This window comes from Anomaloglossus baeobatrachus, chromosome 5, assembly GCF_048569485.1.
Source record: "Anomaloglossus baeobatrachus isolate aAnoBae1 chromosome 5, aAnoBae1.hap1, whole genome shotgun sequence".
Taxonomy (NCBI): domain Eukaryota; kingdom Metazoa; phylum Chordata; class Amphibia; order Anura; family Aromobatidae; genus Anomaloglossus; species Anomaloglossus baeobatrachus.
In genome coordinates, this window is record NC_134357.1 from 518,061,031 (window position 1) to 518,088,449 (window position 27,419).

The 27,419-nt window shown below is 41.8% G+C and overlaps 1 protein-coding gene across 2 annotated transcripts; it reads right to left on the minus strand.

Annotated features, from left to right (window-relative positions):
- Positions 1-26,989, minus strand: LOC142312037 (uncharacterized). Of its 2 annotated transcripts, XM_075350910.1 has the most exons (7): positions 26,921-26,989; positions 10,636-10,784; positions 10,327-10,506; positions 9,250-9,373; positions 9,071-9,168; positions 4,310-4,400; positions 1-1,552 (listed from the first exon to the last, which is right to left on the minus strand). In XM_075350910.1, the coding sequence occupies exons 2-7, from the start codon at positions 10,711-10,713 to the stop codon at positions 129-131; spliced, it is 1,995 nt and encodes a 664-aa protein (XP_075207025.1). In that variant the 5' UTR covers positions 10,714-10,784; positions 26,921-26,989; the 3' UTR covers positions 1-128. The 2 variants fall into 2 exon arrangements, with proteins under 2 accessions (XP_075207025.1, XP_075207024.1); XM_075350909.1 differs by lacking the exon at positions 26,921-26,989 and having other exon boundaries at positions 4,310-4,412; positions 10,636-10,780.
- Between the last annotated feature and the right edge of the window lie 430 nt (positions 26,990-27,419).

The window sequence follows — 27,419 nt, forward strand, 5'->3', positions numbered from 1 at the left end:
GGTGCTCAAACTTTTTCATATGACTGTATCTACATGACATTGCTTTTCTCTTGTAGACGTGTGTTTACTTGACCATAATTTGTATTCTTTTCTTGTACATATTGTCAATTAAATGATTAAAAAAATGGCTACTTCCCTGTGTGAGTTTTCTGATGTATATTGAAATTTGATTTCTGATTAAAACATTTCCCACATTCTGAACATGAAAATGGTTTCTCACCTGTGTGAATTTTGAGATGTGAAATAAGATATGGTTTATTTATAAAACATTTCCCACATTCTGAACATGAAAATGGCTTTTCACCTATGTGAATTTTCTGATGTGTTACAAGATTTGATTTCTGATTGAAAGATTTCCCACATTCTGAACATGTAAATGGCTTCTCGCCTGTGTGAATTCTCTGATGTGTAACAAGGTTTGTTTTCTCCGTAAAACATTTCCCACAGTCAAAACATGAAAACGGCTTCTCTCCTGTGTGAATTCTGAGATGTGTAGCAAGTTTGGATTTTGTGGTACAACTTTTCCCACATTCTGAACATAAAAATGGCTTCTCCCCTATGTGAATGCTCTGATGCTTAACAAGTCTGGATTCTGTGCTATAACATTTCCCACATTCTAAACATGAAAATATCTTATCCTCTGTGTGAGTTCTCTGATGTCTAATAAAATCTGTTTTACAGCTAAAACATTTCCCACATTCTGAACATGAAAATGTCTTATCCCCTGTGTGATTTTTCTGATGTCTAATAAGATCTGTTTTCCAGTTAAAACATTTCCCACATTCTGAACATGAAAATGGCTTTTCCCCCGTGTGAATTCTGAGATGTGCATTAAGTTTGGATTTTTCGCTATAACGTTTTCCGCATTCTGAACAAGAATATGGTTTCTCCCCTGTGTGAGTTCTCTGATGTATAACAAGATTTGTTTTCCAGTTAAAACATTTTCCACATTCTGAGCATAAAAATGGCTTATCCCCTGTGTGAATTCTCTGATGTGTAACAAGATTTTTCTTCTCACTAAAGCATTTCCCACATTCTGAACATGAAAATGGCTTCTCCCCTGTGTGAATTCTTTGATGTGCTACAAGTCGGTATTTCTCGCTATATTGTTTTCCACATTCTGAACATGAAAATGGATTCTCCCTTGTGTGAATTCTTTGATGTGCTACAAGTCGGTATTTCTCACTAAACTGTTTTCCACATTCTGAACATGAAAATGGATTCCCTATTGTGTAATTTTTTTGATTTTTAACAAGGTGTGATTTCTCAGTAAAATATTTTTCAGATTCTGAACATAAAAATGGCTTCTCCCCAGTGTGAGCTATTGCATGTTGAAAGGCTCTTCTGTGACTTTTGTCTTCCATATTTGCATTTGATGAAGTAGAAAAAAGAACTTGTTGAAAAGGATTAGATGAAAGGAGTGTTCTTTGAAGGACTGGAGGTTTATCTGGGATAAAGGCATGTTCTTCACATATATCTGGTATGGTACCATAATCATCTGCTGTAAAATCTGAAAATATCAGATATCTCTCTGATCTCCTGGTACAGTTATCTGCAAAGAATAAAACCAATTTTATTATTTTTTAATAACGCTCCTTGGAATTTTAATATTTTTACATTTCCTGAATCCGTACCAATTGTAATGCAATTTAATGATCCACTGAGTAAGACAGTAGACCATAAAGAAGTGAAAAATAAATTATATTAGTCCACCAGCTTGTGCTCTTTCAGTTCACTACTCTTCTGAAGCTGTCTTCTTCATAGATTCTAGTTTTACTGTGCCTGTCACCAATTGTATCTAATTATATAATCAGTAAAGGCTCATAAAAAGAGGCTTTAGTCATCAAATATACTTATTTAGTTATATTTGAAAACTGACTTTAAGTGTGATTAATCCATTTTTGATCTAAGTGTCAGCTTTCACAATCTGTGTGTCATCTATCTCTGCTTTCTTGCTGTCCGCAAATGACCACTCTCCTTACAGATATACCTTGATAAAGGCTTCAACAAGCCAAAACGTTGTTGTTTTTTTCTGTTTACATGAGTCGGTCATAATAAAAATTCACACAGCAAGATCAAATTTTTCTTTTTTTATCATTTGTGTTCCGAAGTTTGTATCCACTTGGATTCATTTGATTTTTCTCATATAAAAAAAATATAGAAAGGCTTTCAACAGCTTTTTCTACCAACTGGTCAGTGAAAAATGGTAGCACTCAAGATGGTATGTGGGTGCTATCTCTTGTTTGGTTTTTTGTGTTTCTTTTTTTAAAAACAGTCCCATTTGGTTGAATTGCAGTTTGATTCATAGATATGATTGAAAACAGACATGTCTCATTCTCTATGGCGGAGAGTCATAGGCTGTGTTCACGTGTTTGATTCTGGAGCCTTGTTTGTCTATTCTATTTTAGAAAATCAGAATTCAAGTCCAAAACTGATGCAAACAGAAGACGATTGAGCACACTGATTTTACTTGAGTATATTTGGTATCAGTTATGTGTTAATTTTTAGAAATTAAAATGTTTTGATACACTTTTTTACCCCTCTAAAAACTGACAGAGATAAAAAAAACAATTGGGCCATATTTATTCACATCATTTACCAATGGACAATAATAATATGTCCAACATAATCCACAGGTTAGGATTACAGGAAAAGAAAATATGTCCATATTTATTGTAACCAGGGTAGGGGAAATGACTGGAGTGCACCACTAATCAGAATAATAGGAGTGGGTGCTCCCTAATGCGGTAGAAATTTGTACAAGGGAAAGAAGAAAAGAAACCGCATATGGGCCAGGGGCACACCAATAATGACAATCAGGATAAATAGAATAGGCTTTATTCAACACACAAAGATAAAAACATTAAAAACATGAAGGACAACACACTCTGAGCAGAGCTGAATCAAAATATCCATGGTAATGGGAAACAGGAAAAACAATGTGTATAACCACACAAAACCACGGTTTCGTGTGGTTATACACATTGTTTTTCCTGTTTCCCATTACCATGGATATTTTGATTCAGCTCTGCTCAGAGTGTGTTGTCCTTCATGTTTTTAATGTTTTTATCTTTGTGTGTTGAATAAAGCCTATTCTATTTATCCTGATTGTCATTATTGGTGTGCCCCTGGCCCATATGCGGTTTCTTTTCTTCTTTCCCTCATATTTATTGTAACTGCTTTCAAGCTTTATTTTTAAATAGTAAATTTGTAGGAAAAAAATTCTCTGATAATTACTTTTCAGCACTTACTGTATTTTTCGAATTATAAGACATGCTTTTCCTCCCAAAAATTTGGGAGGAAAATGAGGGGTGCGTCATATCTGAATGTTGCTTACCGGGGAATGGTGGAGAGGGGTCGCAGTATCAATGCTGCGGGCCACGGGCCCTGTGCTGGGTCCTCGGGTGCTTTGCTGTGACTGCGGACTTCAAGTAATGACGCCCAGTCGGCGCGTGCGCAGCTGGAGCTTGCAGCTAAAGATCTCTTCTGTGCACGCACCGCCTCCGGCCCAATGATCCCCCAGCAGTGGACTTAAGGAAAATGACGTCTGGTGGTGTCACGTCCACAGATGAGATCTTGAACTCAGAGCTCCATCTGTGCATGCGCTGACTCCACACGTCATTTCTTTGAAGCCCGCACCACCGCCAGTATCTGGAAGTTGCCTGCCTCACTGCGCCCGCAGTAAACATCTGGGAAACCCGCTGCACTGACTGCAGCATAGTCCTACTCCACCACCACCGCTGCAACCCGCTCCTGATAAGACCCCACCGGATTGTAAGACAGACCCTATTTTTTTTCACCTTTTTTTTCCTCTTAATTTGGGGCGCGTCTTATAATCTGGTACATTTTATAAACCGAAAAAATACGGTATATTGTACTGGCATGTAGAGATATTTGTATGGACCAGTATATTATGCTTGTAAAGAAGAATTCTATTGAGGTTTCTAAGCTGAGAACATTTTCATACATGACATCGCATCCTGAGGTTCACTGGTAATGTCTCTGTCTTGCATTACCATTGGTCCTGAATTTGAATCCGTGACACTAACATGCTTTAAAAGTATATTTAGATACATTTAGTAAATACAAAAGTATCACGTCTGTAGCAGCTCGGAAGTGTGCTCTGGCTGTAGAGGAGAGAGCTCCATACAAAACAATGTAATCAAGTGTTCATTTTGTTTAAGTACAACATTTTTAAGGCATCTACCTTAAAAAATCTCTGAATAAATCCTAAGAAATTCAACACATTTTATATGCCGGTGACTGAGTAAAATCTGTGACTTCTCTGCATTTAGAGGCCACTACTCACCTATGCGGTTATCTATAGGAATCTCCTCTTTACACTGCTCATCATCCCTCACATATGTCTCTGTAGTATTAATATGGGTCAGATCTTCACCCTGAAACAAATACTGTACAAGTCACAGACACAGGGAAAAGTTCAGTGAGTTGACATAGAATATAAAAGATCCTAAATTAATATGATGACCAAACAGGACATGATAACAGTCATTATCAAACTGGGTGTCACAGGTGACAGACAGTCTTGTAGTGTCCGGCTATAGAAGGTCACAGCGTTTTGCTGCACAAACTGCTCCCTGACCTTCTTCATGACCTGCTCTCTGACCTGCTTCATTTTCATCCCTTTAGGACCCTGTGGTGTTGTTCAGGCTGTCAGATGCTGTTCATCAGTAATTCCCTAGTATTTATATACTTGCACTTCCTATTACTCGGTGCTGGTAATATATGATACATCTTTATCAAATGTTCAGTGCAAGCAGGCAGTTTGCACACATCTGGAGAATATTGGTGGTTGTTGCAGACTCTCTCCCCGAGTCAACTAGAGATAAGTTGCTTGTTATTTTCCCTTGTTTGTTATCCCTGTTTGTCCCTTATTTCCCATTGGGGTTGACGAAGAGGTCATCCCATCCGCTCCCTGGGTAGGGCCCAGATCAGGGTCAGCCTAGGGTCAGGTATCCGGTTTGGCGCATAGGTGTGGAACCTATTTATGGTGATGAGGAAACCCAGGGCTCAGCGTTAGGCTTGGTCAGGGGTCATCATCTCCCCCTTCCCTACACACAGGGTTTCCTTTCCCTTCCAGTTTGCTTGGTACTTCCCCATACCTACCGTGACATTGGGTGAGAAAGTGGTGGCTGAGCTCTATGGAAGCTAGCTGTACAGAATGAAAGATAAAAGCTTTCATTGCAGGAGAATGACAGCAGACAGAAAAAGCAAGTCAATTTCAAACTTGCTTATAGTCATGCTTTCTAACTAATTAAAGCAATTGAATAACTTAATAATACCAGTATAACAACCTGTTCTACCTCCTCCAAGATATGCTCTATAAGATAATGATTTCGACACACTGAAGGCCGGGGAAGCTGTCCATGACTATACGACCATTGTGGAATGCTGCATTATACCATATAAACATAGTGTGCCACAATGTTTCAGTAAGCTCTATTGTCCCCAAACATTCATCCACAAGAATCAGAACACCCAGGATGTTAAAAAAAAAAAAAAAACAACGTTACATCCCCTCCAACACACTAAAAATTGACATCTGACATGAAACATATATGGATTCATGCTGCTTGTACCATATTCTGACTCTCATCAGCCTGGGGCAACAGAAATCTGGATTCATCACATCAGACAATGTTTTCTACTGTTAAGTGATTAAGGCTCAGTGCGCACTGGGAAATGGAATTTTCTTGTGAAAATTCCGCATGTCCTCAAAGATTACCGCACCCGCGGTAAAAAACCGCGGGAAACCGCATCCGAAAACCGCATGCGGTTTGCCGCGGTTTTACCGCGGTATTATTCGCGGTATTGCCGCGGTTTTGCCGCGTGCGGGTTGGGATGTGCTTTATTGCATTCAATGCAATAAAGCACATTGAAGAAAAAAAAAAAAAAAAAGTCCTTTAATTCTGAGATAGTAGATAGACAGAAGAATAGATAGAGGGATAGATAGAAGGATAGATAGATGACAGATCGCTGCATTTCCCACGGTCGGCAGTGAGTTCACATTACCGGCCGTGGGAAATGACCGGTAATTACTTCTGCTGTCTGCTGCATTCAGCCTGTCTGTGACAGTCGCGGCTGGATGTCAGCAGTGCAGGACCCTGTGGATTACGCCGGAGCTTTGTTTCGGGGGGGTTAATAAAAGGGTGAACGAGAATGGTTTGTTTTATTTAAAATAAAGGATTTTTCGATGTCTGTGTCTTTTTCACTTTACTTACGGGTTGATCATGTCAGCTGTCACATAGACGCTGCCATGATCAAGCCTGGGGTTAATGGCGGTGGTCCCCCATCACCATTAACCCCTTGTATTACCTTGCCACCACTGCTACACGGTGGCAAGAAGAGCCGAGGACACGCCGGCATTGTCGCATAATGCATGCGACAATGCCGGGGCAGCTGCGGCTGATATTCTCGGCTGCGGGAGGGGGAGTGAGGCGGGGGCCATTATCCCTGCCCCTCTCCCTCCCCAGCCTGAGTATACCGGGCCGCCGCTGTGTGCTTACCTCGGCTGGACGGTAAATATGCAGCGGAGCCCACGTTCTTTTTTTTCTATATTTCCGTTTTCTTTCTATGTGTGTTCTATGTGTCTGTGTTCTATGTGTCTGTGATGTCTGTGTGTGTGTGTGATCTGTGTGTTTACTCTGCTCTGCTTCCTCTTCCTGTAATGACATCACTTCCCTGCAAAACCGCAAGCAAGTGATGCACATTACCGGAGGTAAACCGCGAAATATCGCAGGGAATAACGCAGGAAAACGCAGTGAACCGCACAGAATTTGCTGCCTGCGTTATTCCCTGCGGGATTTCATGATTAACATTGAGTCAATGGAGGGAAATCCCGCAGCGACGTGCGGAAAAGTGACATGCACTTGTTTTTGCTGCGGGATTCCCGCAGCAAAACATGCAGCTGTCAAATTCCGCCCAGTGCGCACAGGATTTTTTTTCTCCATAGGATTTGCTGGTGATTCACTGCAGAGATGTTATGAACATTTTCTGCAGCGAAACATGCAGCAAATCCGCGAAAAATCCGCGGCAAAATCCGGTAAGTGCGCACATAGCCTTAACGTTTTTTTGACCAATTAAGTTGTTTCCATCTATTTCCCATAGACAAAAATGGTACTGAAACTGGTAATTTGCTGCTGTAGCCCCCATCTATGCTAAATAACAAATAGTAAATTTACACACATTTGATGGACACCACAGCTGTATTCAGCTGCAATATTCTTGGCTACGAACTACATGTTCTTCACAACTACACTGCGTGCAGACTTATAAGGCAAATGAGTATTTTGATCAGATGCTATTTTTTATACATGTTGTCCTACTCCAAGCTGTAAAAACTTGAGAGCCAACTACCAATTAAGTAAATAAGGCGATGTGCATCTCTGTAATGAGGAGGGGTGTAGTGTAATGACATCAACACCCTATATAAGGTGTGCTTAATTATTAGGCAACTTCCTTTCCTTTGGCAAAATGGGTCAGAAGAGAGATTTGACGGGCTCTGAAAAGTCCAAAATTGTGAGATGTCTTGCAGAGGGATGCACCAATCTTGAAATTGCCAAACTTTTGAAGCGTGATTACTGAACAATCAAGCGTTTCATGGCAAATAGCCAACAGGGTCGCAAAAAGCGTGTTGGGCAAAAAGTCGCAAAATAATTGCCCAGAATTGAGGAAAATCATGCGTGAAGCTGCCAAGATGCCATTTGCCACCAGTTTGGCCATATTTCAGAGCTGCAACGTTACTGGAGTATCAAAAAGCACAAGGTGTGCCATACTCAGGGACATGGCCAAGATAAGGAAGGCTGAAAAACCACCACCTTTGAACAAGAAACATAAAATCAAACGTCAAGACTGGGCCAAGAAATATCTTAAGAATGATTTTTCAAAGGTTTTATGAAATGAGAGTGACTTTTGATGGGCCAGATGGATGGGCCAGAGGCTGATCAGTAAAGGGCAGAGAGCTCCACTCCGACTCAGACACCAGCAAGGTTCAGATGGGGTACTGGTATGGGCTGGTATCATCAAAGATGAACTTGTGGGACCTTTTCGGGTTAAGGATGGAGTGAAGCTCAACTCCCAGACCTACTGCCAGTTTCTGTAAAACAACTTCTTCAAGCAGTGGTACAGGAAGAAGTCATGATCCCTCATAAAATGTGAAATCTACAGGGAGGGAAAACAGTATACCTCTTGGAACAGTGTCTGGGAGGCTATGGTGGCTGCTGCACGCAATGTTGATCGTAAACAGATCAAGCAACTGACAGAATCTATGGATGGTAGGCTGTGGAGTGTCATCATAAAAAAAGGTGGCTATATTGGTCACTAATTTTTTTGGTTTTTGTATGTCAGAAATGTTTATTTCTAAATTTTGTGCAGTTATATTGGTTTACCTTGTGCAAATAAACAAGTGAGATGGGAATATATTTGGTTTTTATTAAGTTGCCTAATAATTCTGCACAGTAATAGTTACCTGCACAAATAGATATCCTCCTAAGATAGCCAAATCTAAAACAAAACCCCACTCCAATTTCCAAAAATATTAAGCTTTGATATTTATGAGTCTTTTGGGTTGATTGAGAACATAGTTGTTGATCAATAATAAAAAAAAATCTGCTAAAACAAAACTTGCCTAATAAGTCTGCACACAGTGTATTACTGATATCTTACTTCAAAAGTTGTGTTTGTCTACAAGGTCCCTTTTCAATTGATGTTTTTCCTCAATCACAATATTCTCAGTATACTCTAGACACCACATTTAAAATCCCCAAGAAAGTTGGTAATTATTGAAGTAATGGTCCTGGCTAATATAGCACTGATGATTGTGCCTTGTAGAAGTAGCTCAAATTGCACAATCTTAACTATTCTAATGTGGATTCAAACTGAAAACTGGGGTCAGAGGTCTAATTTCTAAGAAAGTTTCATATGGGAAAGTGTCGATGTGTCATTTAATGTGTCAGGGTCTAATATTGGTTGATAAAACAAACGGAACACAAGACCTTCACAGCCGTCTACACATCATAGGGAGATTTCATGACACCTTCTCTCCAGCTACCTGATGATCCTGAGGAACATCGGGATCTTCTTGCTTACAGTCCTGTGGATGAAGAGGATGGGGACATCTCTCTGGTGTTGTCCTCTCACTGGATAGAACTGGAGGAAACACAAAGGGACTGAATTCATTCTTTGCATACAGATAATTATAGGCCGTGTATATTTAGTCCTGTCTATTACCTGGTGATGTCAGAGGCTGCGGATCCTCCATCATGATGTCCTTGTACAGATCTTTGTGTTCTTCTAAATACTCCCACTCCTCCATGGAGAAATAGACGGTGACATCCTGACACCTTATAGGAACCTGACACATACAATGATACCGTCATCCCCCCGATCCCTTCATAGCGTTACTGTATAATGCCCCAGCATTCCCATAATAGAAAAAGGGAGAGAGGGCGCTCCTGTGTGTGTGGAACCGTAAAACAATTGGTAAGAGTGTATTATTGTACGGATCAAATAAATAAATAAAAAAACTGCAACTTAAATTTAAAATTCAAAAATGATTAATCCTTTGGTATTTCAACTAATTGACCACGGAGAATGGGGAGTTGATAATATAAGTATGGTCCAGTTTAGATTTGGTTGTTTTAGATTTCACAAATTTCATATAGTTCAATTTTATTCACTTGGTTTTATAGGTAATCACAGTTCTTTTAATCCGATTTTAATATATTAGAATAAGCGCCCTCTGTGGGTTCAAACAATTATCCAATAATGATTTGAGAACAGTATAGGGTCCATTATTACTTTTAATTTCATTTTTGTAGTGATTACATCTGCTTTTCAATTAATATAATAATACCACTATTTATTTAATTATTCATGTTCTTTTACTTTAATCAAATGTAATTTAATCGAAATCACTTTGAATTTATCGAGTGGATGATGTTTTTTAATACATATCATGTTGATTCCTGAATTCCTCCTAATTTTATGTTTTTTTTCCTCGTTTTTGGGCTATGTATGGGGAGGATCTAACTAATTAATCAATCAATTGATCAATTTAATTGATTAGCTTTCATGAGTTTTAAATCTAATTGTTGTAAATGCCTCCGCATATATAGGTCTAATAATATGTTATTTTTCTGCTACTTGAGGAAGGGGGAGGACATGCCCCCGAAACGCGTTGTGGCTTTATAATAATATCAATAAAATAACTTTACATTAATACTTCCATCTCCAGTCTGGGCAGCGCGGCCGTTACCATGGTTTTTTACACTGAACTGAAAGTCCCAGCATTCCCAGCAGTGTCACCTCTCCAGTCAGCAGCTCAATCATCTTGTAGGTGAGTTCTAGGATCTTCTGGTCATTGATGTCCTCATGTATCAGGGGGTGGGGTGGAGGCCCTGTGATTGGGCTCAGGGGTCTTCCCCATCCCTCAGACACAGGGTCCTGACAGCGATCACTAGAGGTCTTCTTCACTACTGTGTAATCCTGGTTATGGAGAGACACATTAATAAATCTCACTACAGACATTTCCAGAGTCCTCACCTCTCCAGTTCTGTCCATCTGTTATTCCCATAGATAAGAATGATGTAATGTGACGTCATCAGAATCTCTCACCTCTCCAGTAAGCCGAAAGAGGATCTCTAGGGTGAGGTGTAATATCCTCTCCACCATCTTGTCCCTGTCTCTATCCATCCTTGAGGGTCAATCAGGAAAATCCTCTTATATAGAAGATCTCCACTGAGAGGATCCGATATTGTAGGGACCTGGGGAGAAGATGACGATGTAACATCATAAAGATCCCATGGAAGGATACAATTACTGGAGCTAACATCGAGAAACATATGACGAGATATAGCGTGTAGATGTCGGATTCTTTGTATGGACTGAAAGATCTAATTTGCTATGAAAGCAGTTCTTCCATGTTTGAAGTCAGAGCACATCACAACTTGACATAAACATTACAGCTAAATATGGGAAGCAGCGATGATGGCATCATGTAAAGCTCACCAATAAAAAGCCACCAGCCAACTCAGGTCAAAATGGCAAATGCACTTGCAGGATGCAGCCGACCCCCATGATAAAGGTATGGTAACACAAGTGCAGAATACCAATGAGACAGCCACTCTCAACCTACCAACTCATGGAGCGGGTGGCTGCTGGTATTGAACATGCACACTAATGAGGTTTTACATAGGGCACCAGTCACACAGATATGTGCAATGCACATTGTCTGGCTTACAGCCTATTGATGAAGCCTATTAGATTAGGCGGGCTGCCTGGCACTATTTAAGTGCACTAGCCCACAGGACAGACACCCCAGAGGGCCCGGTGCATCCTGCAAAAAGTTGTACAATAAAAATGATATACAGTAAAATAATAATAAATGTGAGGTATTGGTCCATATTTTGGCCAAAATACATAAGCTTGTAACCCAAATGTCAAGGGTCCCCACGCTTACGAATCCCTACACTACTCATGTCAAGCACATGACCTCTATAAACAATAATGGAGTAGAACAGTCACACCACATACATACAGACATCACCACGCAGCCAATGTCATCATCACAGCCTGTTTCCTTATGATATTTCAGCAATGTCCTCAGTGATGCTTTGATTTACATAATTAAATGGTGATTTTTTTTATTACTATACCCCTGTAACTGGATATTACTTTTATATCCATAGTGTTCACTACCATGATTACTAGAGATGGAGGCGCACTAAAATGCTCGGTCCTTGATTCGAGGTGGTCAGACGATCAGACAAGCTAGACACAACTAACGAGCATTATGCAAAGTCAATGATTGGCCTGTTCAGGTCTCCACCCACATAGAGCTAGCCATAAACATGAGCATTTCTGGCGGGTGGGAGAGGGTTTTTTTTTTTGGCACACACTAAAGCCAGCTTTACACGTTGCAATTTCGCATACGATATCGTATGCGATTTGCAACGCCCCCATCGTATGTGTGGCACGTTCAATTTGTTGAACGTGCTGCACAAGCGATTAACCCCGTCACACGTACTTACCCATCCATACGACCTCGCTGTGGGCGGTGAACATCCACTTCCTGGAGTGGGAGGGACGTTAGGCGTCACATCGACATCACGCGGCAGCCGGCCAATAGAAGCGGAGGGGCGAAGATGAGCGGGACTTAAACATCCCGCCCACCTCTTTCCTTCCGCATACCGGAAGGGAACCGCAGGACGCAGGTAAGATCTGTTCAATGTCCCCGGGGTGTCACACACTGCGATGTGTGCTGCCTCGGGAACATTGAACAACCTCATGTTCAATTCATGAGGAATGGACGACGTGCATGCAATGAACGGATTTTCGTTCAATCACACGTACCTGTCACACACTACAATGTACCTTATGATGCCGGATGTGCGTCACTTACGACGTGACCCCGCCGACACATTGTAAGATACATTGCAGCATGTAAAGCTGGCTTAAGTCAGATCAGAGAACACTGTTTTATCCCGCGGGAGAGACATTCAGAGACTGTGAATGTCTCTCCCTGCTGGGGTGCCTGCACACATCATGCAGTGAAGCAAGCCTCTGCGCTGTGGTCCTTGTTTCACGGATCAAATATCAGAGCACCTGCAATACTCAGCTGAGCTCCACGAGTACCCCGATGCTCGATCGAGTAACGAAGACACTCACTCATCACTAATAAATACCTTTAGACCATGTTACTGCTTCCTGAGATATATGCTCCTGTATGGTTTTTATATTTCACAATATTAGTCTTTTTTATGTGCTACCTTGATCATACTGATGTATATGTCTTCTATTTTTAGATACCGTATTTTTTGTTTTATAAGACGTAACGGATTATAAGATGCACCCTAAATTTAGAAAAAAAGAAAAAAAAAAGGGGGGGGGGTCCATCTTATAATCCGGTGGTATCTTACCGGAGAAGAGGGCAGCATCGGTGGTGGAGCGGGGGTCACAGAAGGCGGTGGTGGAGTACGGCGTTGCTGCAGGCGGTGTGGTGGGTGTCCCAGATGCTTCAAAAAAAGTGCGGGCTTCAAAGAAATAGCGCCCAGAGTCGGCACATGCGCTGATTGATCTATTGGATCAATGACAAGCCGAGATCTCATCTGCGCACACGCCACCTCCGGGCACCATTTTCCTTAAGTCCACTGCTGGAAGATCAAGGGGCTGGAGGTGGCGCAAACGCAGATGAGACCTTGAGATGAGAGCTCCATCTATGCACGCTCCAATTCTGGGCGCCATTATTTGAATCCCGCAAGGCCAACAAAGCATATGGGACACCCACCGCACCGCGCTACTCCACACAGCCAGCACAGCCCCCATTCTCCACCTCTCGGTAAGCTACATTCGGACTATAAGACGCACCCCTCATTTTCCTCCAAAATTTTGGGGAGGAAAATTGCGTTTTATAATCTCAAAATTATGGTAATTCAAGTTGACATTTATATAAATTTTTTTCTTTTACAATTTCTGTACATTATATCTGCACAGTGCTTCTGATGGAGGTAAGGCATCTGACCAAAACGTTACGCAATAAACTGTGGATTGCACTTGTTAATAAATTACACTCATTTGCAACTTTCTATCAGTGTTATGTCCTTGCATATTTTTGTTTAACTTCTTTTTATTAACAACTCAAACAAGGTACAGCTAACATTTTGTACATTGTTACACGAACCGAGTACATGAATGGCGACATCGAACGCTATCCCCCGCTATCCAGCCTAAACCTGTCTAGCTCCTCATCAACCACAAGATTAAAGTCTCCCATGCACAAAACGTACGCATCCAGGTAATTAAGGGCAAAGCTCAGCGCTTGTTTGAGAATAGCAATGCGGGCTGGCGAGGGGGATTATAAATGCACAATAGGACATATACAAACACGAATCTTCCCTCCGGATGCCGTCTAACCAGGGGTGGGATTCAGCCAGTTCTGTCCGGTTCTGGGGAACCGGTTGTTAAAATAGCAGCCGGTTCCTCGAACCGGCAAGAAACAGCTCCGGCGATCCGGTTCCCTGTATTCATCTGTGTTAGTGTCTTTAAGACACTAGCACAAATGAATCCCCGCACCCCCGCGCCGCACTTCCGGGTTCAGTGGAGCCTGTCGGCTCCCTGGCCCGGTGTGCAGCGACGCGCTGACGCTGCAGAGGTGACGGCAGTGTGAGGAGGTAACTCCTCCTCCTGCAGTCTGTGAGCCGCGGAGGAGGACAGAAGACACAGGAGAGGCCGCCGGTGCTTGGAGCAGGTAAGCGCTCAGTGAGCCGAAGATGCAGGGAGAGGGGCAGCATAAAGATGGGAGCTATATGGGGAGAAGAGGAGGCCACACAAGATGGGAGCTATATGGGGAGAAGAGGAAGGTCACACAAGATGGGAGCTATATGGGGAGAAGAGGAAGGCCACACAAGATGGGAGCTATATGGGGAGAAGAGGAAAGCCACACAAGATGGGAGCTATATGGGGAGAAGAGGAGGCCACACAAGATGGGAGCTATATGGGGAGAAGAGGAGGCCACACAAGATGGAAGCTATATGGGGAGAAGAGGAGGCCACACAAGATGGGAGCTATATGGGGAGAAGAGGAGGCCACACAATTGGGAGCTATATAGGGAGAAGAGGAGGCCACACAAGATGGGAGCTATATGGGGAGAAGAGGAGGCCACACAAGATAGGAGCTATATGGGGAGAGGAGGCCACACAAGATGGCAACTATATGGGGAGATGAGGCCGCATAAGATGGGAGCTATATGGGGAGAGGAGGCTGCATAAGATGGGAGCTATATGGGGAGAGGAGGCTGCATAAGATGGGAGCTATATGGGGAGAGGAGGCTGCATAGATGGGATCTATATGGGGAGAGGAGGCTGCATAGATGGGATCTATATGGGGAGAGGAGGCTGCATAGATGGGATCTATATGGGGAGAGGAGGCTGCATAGATGGGAACTATATGGGAAAAGGTGCCATGGGATAAAATCTGCTGGGAAAAGAAGCCATGATGGGATTTGTAGGGGGAAAGGAGCCACATGGGATGAGATCTGTATTGGGAAGGTCGTCCGTTCCAATTTTAGCAGGGCTCCTAATTTTTTAAAAATTGTAGAAAACCAGTTTAATAAAAAATGACTGACAGTGACTGGAACTACTGGTGCTGGACAGGGGAGTGAAGGTATAGGAAGGGAAGAAGGGGAAAGAGATTTTACTTTAAATTACTTGTATTTTTTGGTTGAGGAAAGTGCATGTAAATGGGTGTGGCTAACAAAGTGGGTGTGGTTACTGAATGGGTGTGGTTTTCAATTGGGCGGGGTTTAGAGAACCTGTTGTTAAAAACTTGAATCCCACCCCTGTGTCTAACCACTTTCACCTCCCACTGAACCGATTTATGAATTAAGAAGGAGACGCCTCTAGAGTAGCTGGTATGGAATGTATGCACAAGCCATTGAACCCATTTCTTTTTAACCAACCTAGTAAACACAATTACATAGTGGTGATAAGTGTAATTGTTGAATTTCATTAGGGAATTGTGTGTCTGTTTGTGATTCTGTGAAAAGGAAAAAAAAAAAGTTAGTCTTGTGATTTAATTAGTAGGATTAGTCACACCTGTTTCTAGAAGCTTCTAGCAGCTTCTGATAGTCATTGTACATCTATATAAACCACCCAGCACAAGCGAGGTGCTGAACTGAAGTAAAGTGCTGAATTTAAGATAAGTGCATAGTTTCAACACAATTACATAGTTTGACACAAGAACATAGTTTGAATTTGACTATGTCTGCACTCGATGCAAGCATGTTGCGTATTTAGAAGCCAAGGTAACTGATCTAAATAAGCAGCTTGCAACACTAAGGTGCATTGCAAACCTGGAGAGGAGTTTAGAGCTCACTGAGCTTTCTCTGGCTGGGGCCAGTGATATGGAGGAGGGTGGAAGTGGGGAAGATCAGGACCCAGAGGTAGGTAGCTGGGTAACAGTTAGAAGAAGAGGTAGGGGGAAAAGTGTCAGGGAGCCTAGTCCTGACCTGGCACAACCTAGTAAATATGCCTGTTTGGCTGATATTAGGAATGAAGGGCCTGGACTAGGGTCACTACAGCAGGATGTTGCTCCTAGCAACCAGGAAAACAACTGCTGTAGGAAGGAGGGAAATAGGAGTGCAGCAAAGCCCAGACAGATGTTGGTGGTAGGGGACTCTATAATTAGGCGGACAGACAGGGTCATCTGTCGCCGAGACCGTGAATGCCGAACAGTGTGTTGTCTGCCGGGTGCTCGGGTTCGGCATATTGTGGATCGGATAGACAGATTGCTGGGTGGGGCTGGGGAAAACCCAGCGGTCATGGTGCACATTGGTACTAATGACAAAGTTAGAGGCAGGTGGAAGGTCCTTAAAAATGATTACAGGGAACTAGGAGAGAAGCTGAAGTCCAGGACCTCCAAGGTGGTGTTTTCAGAAATACTACCGGTGCCACGAGCGTCACTAGAAAGACAGCGGGAGCTTAGGGAGATAAATATGTGGCTTAGAAATTGGTGCAGGAAGGAAGGGTTCGGGTTCATGGAGAACTGGGCCGACTTCTCAGTCGGCTACAGGCTCTACGGTAGGTACGGGCTGCACCTCAATGGGGAAGGTGCAGCTGTGCTGGGGGAGAAAATGGTCAGACGGATGGAGGAGCTTTTAAACTAGGATCGGGGGGAGGGAGGGTAGTGGAGCAAATAAGGGGATAGATAGAGCAGATAGAGACAGGGAGACGGTAGGGGTCAATGAAGGATTAGGGGGGGATGGGACATACAAGGAACGTAGGGAGGCTAGGAGTAATAAAGGTGTTAATAGTATTAAATGTCTACTGGCAAATGCAAGAAGTCTTGCAAACAAAATGAATGAATTGGAGACTCTTATGTCAACCATGGATTATGATGTGGTGGGCATTACGGAAACCTGGCTGGATGAAAGCCATGACTGGGTGACAAACATACAGGGTTATAGTACATTTAGGAAGGACAGGAAAGGCCAAAAAGGTGGTGGGGTGTGTATATTTATTAAATCTAACCTAAAACCTGTGTTGTATGATGACATTGAGGGGAACAGCAACAATGTAGAGTCAGTATGGGTAAATGTACATGGGGAGGGGAATAATGGAAAAATGCTAATTGGAGTTTGCTATAAGCCTCCTAACATACCTGAACAAATAGAGGGTGAAATGCTGGAACAAATTGAAAAGGCAGCTAATAATAATAATCGGGTTCTTATTATGGGGGATTTCAACTATCCAAACATTAAGTGGGACATAGAATCTTCTGGTTCTGCTAAAAGCTGTAAGTTCTTATCTACCATTCAAGACCATTTCCTCTCTCAGATGGTAGGTGAACCGACCAGGGGAGATAATTTGCTAGATCTGGTCCTGTCAAATAGACCGGATACAATTTCAGATCTACAGGTCCGGCAGCACTTGGGCACCAGCGATCATAATATGGTAAGCTTCAACATAATATTCAATAGAACATTTCAAAGGGGGAATGCTAAAACCTGGAATTTTAGGAAAGCTGATTTCAACAAATTAAGGGAAGAGCTTAAATGTGTAGATTGGGACAAAGTCATGGTAACTGGGGATACCGAACATAAATGGGGTAAGTTTAAGGATATACTACTAGAGTCCTGTAAAAAACGTATACCTCTGGTAATAAAATGTCTAGGAATAAAAAGAAACCACTATGGATAAATAAGACTGTACAAAGTATAATAAAACAAAAACAAAGGGCATTTAAAATCTTAAAGGCTGAGAATACAGAAATAGCATTGCAGGAGTATAAAGATATCAATAGGAAATGTAAAAAAGAAATCAAACAAGCAAAATTAGCTACTGAAACAAAAATCGCCAATGACATTAAAATAAATCCCAAAATCTTTTATAAATACATTAATGCCAAAAGGAAAACAAAGGATAGTATCGGCCCCTTAAAATATAATAACAAGTTAGTTATAGAGGACAAACAAAAGACTGAGATATTAAATAGGCATTTCTCATCTGTATTCACCAAGGAACTGACTGTACCAGGGATCATTCAACAAGTGAAAAATCAAAGTCCACCACCCGATATAATTAATTTAACACAAGATGAAGTACGCCTACGTCTGAGTAAATTAAACATTGACAAATCCCCAGGGCCAGATGGCATTCATCCACGAATATTGAGGGAATTGAGCTCCGTAATCGACAGACCGCTGTATCTCATCTTTTTAGACTCACTTGTAACAGGGTTGGTGCCTCAGGATTGGAGGATTGCTGATGTGGTACCGATATTTAAGAAAGGTAAGAGGGTAGAATCCAGGCAACTACCGTCCAGTAAGCCTGACATCAGTAGTATGGAAAGTTTTTGAGGGCATTTTAAGGGACGACATGCAAAAATATATTGCAGAAAATAATATGATAACTGACAAACAGCATGGATTCATGAAAGATAAGTCGTGTCTAACCAACCTGTTGGGGATCTATGAGGGGGTAAGTTCAAACCTGGATATTGGTAATGCAGCTGATGTGATTTATTTGGACTTTGCAAAGGCATTTGATACTGTACTACATAATAGCCTTATACTAAAGCTCCAGAAGCAAGGACTAGGGGACACAATATGCAACTGGGTAAGGAATTGGCTAAAAGATAGGAAACAAAGAGTAGTCATAAATGGTACATTCTCTAAATGGGCTATAGTCAGCAGTGGGGTGCCGCAGGGATCTGTGCTTGGACCGATTCTTTTTACTCTCTTTATTAATGACCTTGTGGATGGGATTGATAGTACAGTGTCAGTCTTTGCCGATGACACCAAACTATGTAGGATATTAAAAACTGACCTGGATAGTACAATATTACAAAAAGATCTGGATAAGATGTCAGAATGGGCAGATACTTGGCAAATGAGATTTAATGTTGATAAATGTAAAGTAATGCACCTAGGACGGAGTAATCCTATAGCTGCGTATACATTAAATGGAAGTAAACTCGGGACTACAGAACAGGAGAAGGACTTGGGTATTCTCATTACAAATAAGCTGAGCAGCAGCACTCAATGTCAAGCAGCAGCTGCTAAAGCAAACAAGATTTTAGGGTGTATAAAAAGAGAGATTAGATCCCGTGATCCCAACGTATTGTTACCCCTCTATAAATCACTTGTAAGGCCACATCTGGAATACGGGATCCAGTTTTGGGCTCCACATTTTAAAAAGGACATTCAGAAGTTAGAGTCAGTTCAAAGGCGGGCAACTAGACTATTACAAGGAATGGAAGGCCTCCCATATGATGACAGGTTGAAAAAGTTAGTTATGTTTAGCTTAGAAAAAAGACGTCGCCAGAGGAGATCTCATTTATATGTATAAATACATGTGTGGTCAATATAAAGGACTGGCACATGACTTATTTCTTCCGAAAACAATACTAAGGACCAGGGGGCACTCACTGCGAGTGGAAGAAAAGCGATTCCGACACCTAAATAGGAAAGGGTTCTTTACAGTTAGAGCGGTCAGACTGTGGAATACCTTCACCTTGAGCTGCTATACCCGTGCTCCCTGTGATTCATGAATAGGAACTGTCAGTAAGTCAATTATCATTGTTTTGGATCTTTTCAATAAGAGACATTGTATACTATATATGATGAAATTGCATGACTTATAGTTCCTTATATAAAAAATTGTGTCATAAAATGGAAGACCAGAGGAATGAAGCTAATAGCAATCAGATTTTTGTTACTTCAGATAGACTACGTATGGAGAGAGCAGCAAAAATGTTTTCATTGAATAAGCAAAATACCCCCTTGGAAACGCACAGAAATGAATCAAATTATGTGGGAATTAGAAAAAGTGATGTCAGCGAGAATTCGTACCTGGTGGGACAGTGAGACCTTGCAAGCATATCTTGACAAAAATATGGTTCCCAGGGGACTTCGGCTGAACAAAAGACCCACAGTTGAATTTAATCAAGAATTTGTTGCAAAATGGGACACTATCTTATCTGAATGCTCCAAAAAACTTATTCAATTATAGAATAAGAACGAAATAAAATAGGTGTGTTGGAGAATAAGATTAAAGAAATTGAAGTTTCCCTTGCACAATATTCAGGTCTGGATGCTTATAAGACCACGAAAGACCAGATCAACACTTAAATCATTGCCCTTGAGGATACAATCACTGCATTCAAAGAAAAAAAGTTTGTTCGTGATTTAAGGGACTATGAGGATAATAAAATCTACAATTGGCATAATTCCAGGAGATTTTTCCAAGCTGGTCCCAGATCCATATTGAAAAATCATAAAAGACGCAACAATTCTACCCGTGTCAATTTTTCTTCTACGGACTTTGAAACGACTGATGTGGACTCTACAGACTATAATACTGACACGTCCGATAATAATTTTGACACCCCATCCACTTCTTCAAGTGTGTCAAAAAACTTGAAAAACCAGCCGTTTTTTCCAAAAAATCGAAAAAAACAAGGAGGAGCGGCCGCAAACATAGAAAGTCATGTGTACCAACACAATCATTACACGAGGGGGAAAAGGAAATGAATATTAATAATAATAATTTTTCTGTTATAAATATGTCGGCATGCATTTTAAACAGCAGTGAAATTAGTGTTTTGAAAAGGGGTTTAAATTTTGTTCCCAACAAGAGGTTTGATCTTTTCAAAACAATACTAGATGTTAATAAGTTCATCCGAAAATTAACAGTAAAAAAACACTTCTTTCACGATGAAAATGAGGTTAATGTTCCTAATGTTTCAAATGCATCAGCTGACATTTTTTTCTCTCCTATGTCATTTAAAGAACAAATGGCTTTACAAGATTTGCATGATTTGTCAAGTGATAGTGGTGCCGGACCCAATCCACACTGTGCGGTTTCCCACTTTAATGTTCCTAATCCCAGTTTTTATCCCATACCTTCGAGGTGTGATCAGATGACTGATTTCCAGAACATAGTAGAAAAGGAGTTAACTGCTCTTTCTCATTTACAAGAACCTATGGTTCAAAATTTGTCTAAGACTGAGAAGGATGCGATTATTTCCTTGCAAAAAAACTCTAACATCATAATAAAAAATTCTGACAAGGGGGGGGCAGTTGTAGTTTTGGATACTGGACTTTATGAAAGGGAGGTATTGACTATGTTACAGGATTGTGATACCTACAGGAGAGTCGATCATGACCCCTCTGCAGATATAAAAAAATCCTTGGAAAAAATTCTAGAAGAAGGCTTACATTTGGGTTTAATTGATGAAAAATTGAGAGATTATCTTAATCCATCTTATTGTTTAATACCATTATTGCATGCCTTACCCAAGTCACATAAAAACCAATTTCCCCCAAAAATGAGACCGATTGTCTCAGGTATTGATTCTTATACTGAACATCTAGCAGAGTGGTTGGATAACCACCTCCAATTTCTTCCTAAAATGTCTCCTGGCTATGTCCTGGATAGCAAACATGTGTTGAATATTATTTCTCAGATGAAATGGCAGGATAATTTTAGTTGGTTAACTTGTGATGTGCAATCATTGTATACATCCATTCCACATTCTCTTGCCATTTTAGCGTTGAAAGATTTGCTCAAAAAATATTCTGACTACTCACTTGAATTACAGGACTATTTGATTGACGTAACTGAGTTTTTACTCAAAAACAACTATTTTACCTTTTTAAATAAAGGATATATTCAGTTACAGGGATGTTCAATGGGCGCACGGTTTTCCCCCTCTCTAGCAGGCATATTTATGGTTTGGTGGGAAGAACAATATATTTTTAATCAGTGCAATCCTTTTTTCTCGGATATAGCATTATATCTGAGATTTATAGATGATGTACTTATTGTATGGCAAAATCCAAACAAAAAAATTGAGGATTTCATATCATACATTAATAATAATGCCCATATTCTTTTTTTCACTTTTTTTCATGATGTATCAAAAATTAATTTTTTGGATATACAATTCCATGGGAAGGGTGACAATGGAGAAATTAATTGTAGTCTTTATAGAAAACCCATATCAGGCAACTCACTATTACATGCGGGAAGTTGCCATCCAAAGCATGTTATAAATAACATCCCTACAGGTGAATATGTCCGTGCTAGGAGGTGTTGCAACACCCAAAATGGTTTTGAGGTAGAATGCAGCACTATTGAAAAAAGGTTTTTGGCAAGAGGGTATAAAATGAAAAATCTCCAGAAAGCCAAAACCAAGGCAATCAAAGTGAGTAGGTCACAATATTTGGACATGAATAAAACCAGAGATAATCCCCAGAAAGAATTGTCAGTTGTTTTTTCAACAACATACAGTAAAAATTATTATGATGTAATCAAAATTATTAAAAAATATTTACCCATTTTATCTACAGATGACACATTACACAAAATCTTAAAAAATGGAGTTAAATTTGTTTCAAAAAGGAACATTACATTGGGATCCATGTTATCACCTAGTGATCATATGAATAGGTGCGGTTCCACTAAAAAAGAAAAAAACACTGGCGATTGGTTACCCAGCACAGGCTCTTTCAAATGTGGCCACAGATCGTGTGGACTATGCGGTTATATGTCAAATGTGAAGGAATTTTCTTCATTTACAGATAAAAAAACGTATAAAATAATGTCACTCATAAACTGCAGTTCAGACCATGTGGTTTATTTAATATCGTGTACTATTTGCCAGTTACAATATATAGGCAGCACTTGTCGTTCTCTCAGAAAGAGGATATCTGAACACATTTATGATGTTAATAATGCCACCACCAGAAAATTATCAGGAGCGTCTCAACATTTTCGCGACGCACATGCAGGTGATTTAACAGGCATGAAAGTCAATGCCATTGAAAAAATTCAACTACCTAGAAGGGGTGGAAATTTGAAAGATATCCTCTTTCAGAGAGAAATAAAATGGATGTTTTTAATGGGCACAAGATTTCCGAAAGGTTTAAATAAAAGAAATGAATTGATGTTTGCATATTAATTTGGCTAAATAAATACTTTGTATATATATATAAGTGTTATAAGCATTATATGGAGTGATATAACTCAAGGGGTTAATGTTTTTGTAATTGTCTTGCTCTCTCCTTGCATTTGATCACATGTTTGGGTTCAGCCCTTTTTAAACAGTTCTGTGACTAGATGGTTTAGAGACTGAATAAGAACTGGATGTTCGAAACGCGTCCTCTCTGACATGGGCTTGACCACCATAGCATGGACTTTTTAATGATAAGAAAATAAAGGAAGTTTTATTTTAAAGAACAAAATGCCTGGAGTTTTGTGCTGGTGAAATCCTTTAACCAACTGCCACAAGAGGTAGTAATGGCAGACACTATAACAGCTTTTAAAAAAGGGCTGGATGATTTCCTCAGTACACAAAACATTGTTGGTTATAAATGACTTAGTGACTATATATAGAACTGGTGGAGGAAGGTTGAACTAGATGGACCTAGGTCTTTTTTCAACCTAAGTAACTATGTAACTATGTAACAGAATATGATTAGTACTCCAGCGGCAAGTAATATGTCTCTTCAAAAAAAACACAGTTAGTACACATGTAGCTTTAAACAGAAAAAAACAAATGTTGAACTCCATGTACGTCTATATTGCTCCTATACAAGATGGCACCACTTGAGCACCAGCTATTGAGAGGAGTGCAATTTCTTTACTGGATTAGTGGTTTTTTTCACAGATCTATAGGTATTATTGCGTAGAATTTACTTTCATGTTCCAAGATACGATGCAGGGCTAGACCCCGTTTTTTTGAAGTTCCATCTGCGGTTGTCTCCCACATCTGGAGATCACTTACCTACACAAGCCGTCCTGATGAAACGTGATATCAAAAAATTCCCGTCTTGTGGGAAATTAATCTAGTTCTTTTGTGGTCGATATTCCTGCAGCTGAGTCATATTTAGTTGGTTGCACTTAAATGTCCTAATATTAGATTTATAATGCTGGTTGTTTTCATAGATGTCACACCTTCACCTGAACGTTACAGCTAATCACTGTCAGCAGCGGTGATGGCAGCATGTAGGGTGCATGATCTCTGTGATCCATCACGGAACTAAAACAGACCTCAACAACCAATATTGTCATATCAGTGATGTAATCAGAGACTGAAGGAAATTACAGGGCATCAGCGCTGGACAATCAGATCACACAGTGTAAGGCTGCGTGCCCACGATCAGTGTTCACAGTGTTTTGGAAGCAGTGTGTCTTCGGTGCGTTCTAAACGCTGCGTTGTACAGTACAACCACAGTGGATGGCATTTCTAAAAATCCCATGCCCACTGCGCATGTACAGTAACAGCAAAAACTGGCCTTTCCGAGCCGCAGCATGTCAATTCTTTTCTGTGAAGATGCAAGCGTCCTCCGTAGGGAGAACACAAGAGACCGCAGTGCCCCGAACTCTGATCGTGTCCCCACTGACCATCTAGTCCTACAAGGGGGTAGTCATAACTGTCATGTATTTTTATTTGCAAATTTTCTAAATAAATTTGGATATTTTAGATGAACTACTTCAAGCTGGTTCCTTACAAGCCCCGGATCTATATTCTTGGTTGTCTTCATACGGTTGCCCAAACGGAGTCCAGGCTGCTACTAGGATACCAAAGAACCAGAGGAGGTGAGCTGACAACATTGCTTTGTGTCTTGAACTCTGATCGTGGGTACAAGCAGCTGCGGTTTCCTGCGGAGGCGACTCGCGGCCTCACAGGTCAAGACGCAGCAAGTCCTGATTGTGGGCACGTACCCTTAGACTCCATTCTTTTCTACCAAGTATCTGCATTATTTGGAGATCCTAGTGCGGTGTTGTTGTGAATGAGTCGGATTTGGGAACAGAAATCCCCATCGTATGTCCCCGATATCAGAAGCCGAGGAAGGTGGAGAAGGTGAAAGCCGAATACGTGTCATAAAGATGGAGTGCGACCTAAACGCCACATGCTTTATAGCTGTCCTCCAGAATCCGCCATCTACACGGACAGTGGTGGAGATGATCAGTACAGGAGCTGCTCAGGTCACAGGAACTCCAGAAATATGGAGGAGACTGGACATAACGCGGCCAAGAGGGGGATTTACAGGAGACATTAATGATAACAGGCACAATTATAAATGTCTGTAGAAACCGCAACAGAAACAAGTCCGGTATATACAACCGCAGAGAGGATTCACCAGAGACGTGTCGCTTCGCTCTATTCATTGTCTATGGGACGGCGGAGAACTGAGCGCGGCTGTAATGGGAAACAATGGAGGAGGCGACTTATAAAGAGGCCAGAAGGGAATTGCTGAGAAGGAAGAATCCTCATTAATAATTTATGTTTCCAGAACCTTCAATTAAATACGACCAAGCCCGGACTGACCATATGGCAATTCTGGCAAATGCCAGATGGGCCGATCCCTGTAGTGGGCCGGTGCCTGTAGTGGGCCGCGGTATCTGCAGTCACCGCCGCGCTCCTCTGCAGTGTGTGCATGCCGCTGCACACACTGCTGAGGAGCGCGGCGGCGGTGCGGGTGACCGCAGCTTCCTCCTTCCTATTGAAATGTATTTGCGTCTTTCAGACTGGGCCCCGCCCCCAACGTGCAGCAACGTGATGAGATCAGCACCTTGCTGACGTCATCACAGTGCTGCAGGCGCCGGCACAAAGGAGACATTAGGAAGCGGTAAGCGCTCCATGGAGGAGCCGAAGATGGCAGGTTTAATTAATGGGGATGAGTGGGGAGGGGCTGAGGACACATAACGGGGAACATTGCTATGACAGGCAGGGGTGGTTACTGTATTCCGAGGGAGGGGGGGGGAGGCAGGAGTGTGTAAGGATGGGGTAGTGTAATTTCTGTGTGTAAGGGGTGATGGGGGGTGCATTGTATTATGTCTGGGGAGGGGGTAATGGAGGATGTATGATATTGTGTGTGGGGGGAGAGGTAATGGGGGGGTGCATTGTATTGTGTGTGTGTGTGTGTGTGTGTGTGAGGCTAATGGGGATGCATTGTATTGTGTGTGTGTGTGTGTGTGTGGCTAATGGGGATGCATATTGTGTGTGTGTGTGTGTGTGTGTGTGTAATGGGGTTGTAATGGGGGTGTATTGTGTGTGTGTGTGGAGGGGTAATAGGGGTGCATTGTAGTGTGTGTGTGTGTGGGGAGGGGTAATGGGGGGCATTGGTGTGTGTGTGTGTGTGTGTGTGTGTGTGTGTGTGTGTGTGTGTGTGTGTGTGTGTGTGTGTGTGTAGGGGCGCAGAATCATTAATAATTAGTGTGATATCATTGATATTAGTCCTGGACCTGTCCGTACAGGTACAATCCCCTGTAGTGACTGCAGCGCTTGTAGAGTGATTAGGGCACAGGTATGTGGCGGAACAATCCACAAGTCAGGGAAGCAAAGAGCAGAAAATACATCAAGATCTGCTACACACTGCAAAAATGTGTCACATAGTGCCATACAGTGTCCCACAATGTCATACATTACTCACACAGTGCCATACAGTGTCACATAATGCCATAAAGTGCTCACATAGTTCCACATAGCTCCATACAGTGTGACAGTGATACAGTGTCACATAGCGCCATATAGTGTGACATAGAGTGCTACAGTGTCACATAGTGTCATACAGTGTCACATAGTGCCATATAGTGCTCACATAATGCCATACAGTACTCACATATACAAGTGCAAAAATATATTACAAATTCACCACGCGAAAATGGGCCTGTGTACCCCCAAATGCCAGGGCTGAATTTTAGTCCCAGTCCGGCCCTGAATACGACCCATAAATATCCCACAGACGGCGACATCAGCGGAAATAACAGAAGCTCCAGAGAAAGAGAAGTGCAAGTGTCCATCAGTGACTTATAAGGGAGTGAGAAGAGAAATGTCACCAGCACTGAGGGGGGTTAATGCCCCCTGCGCCCAGTAATGGGGAATCTCCACATACCTCCTCCTGCAGAGCGCACACTAAATATATGGTAGATGCTAGAATGTATGGGCTCCTTCCAGGTTAGTGGGTGCTCTGTGCTTACAGGACCTGTGATGATGTCACATGGAGGGGAGGAGTCAGGGGTCACATGATCAGCTCTTCAGTGTGTGCAGGAATCTGCTGTGCTGGTTGTCATGGTGCTGGATGAGGAGACGTTTATTGTGGGGTCAGGAGGGATTTATAGTGTAGATGTAGCGGAGCCGTGTGTGTACGACATGTACGGAGCAGAGCCGCGTGTGTACGACGTGTGCGGCATGGAGCTGTGTGTGTGTGACATGTACGGAGCAGAGCCGCGTGTGTACGACGTGTGCGGAGTGGAGCCGTGTGTGTGACATGTACGGAGCAGAGCTGCGAGTGTACAAGGTGTACGGAGCAGAACCGCTAGTGTACATGGTGTACAGAGTAGAGCCACATGTGTATGAGGTGTATGTGTGACACCCCTGGACTAGTCAGGGCG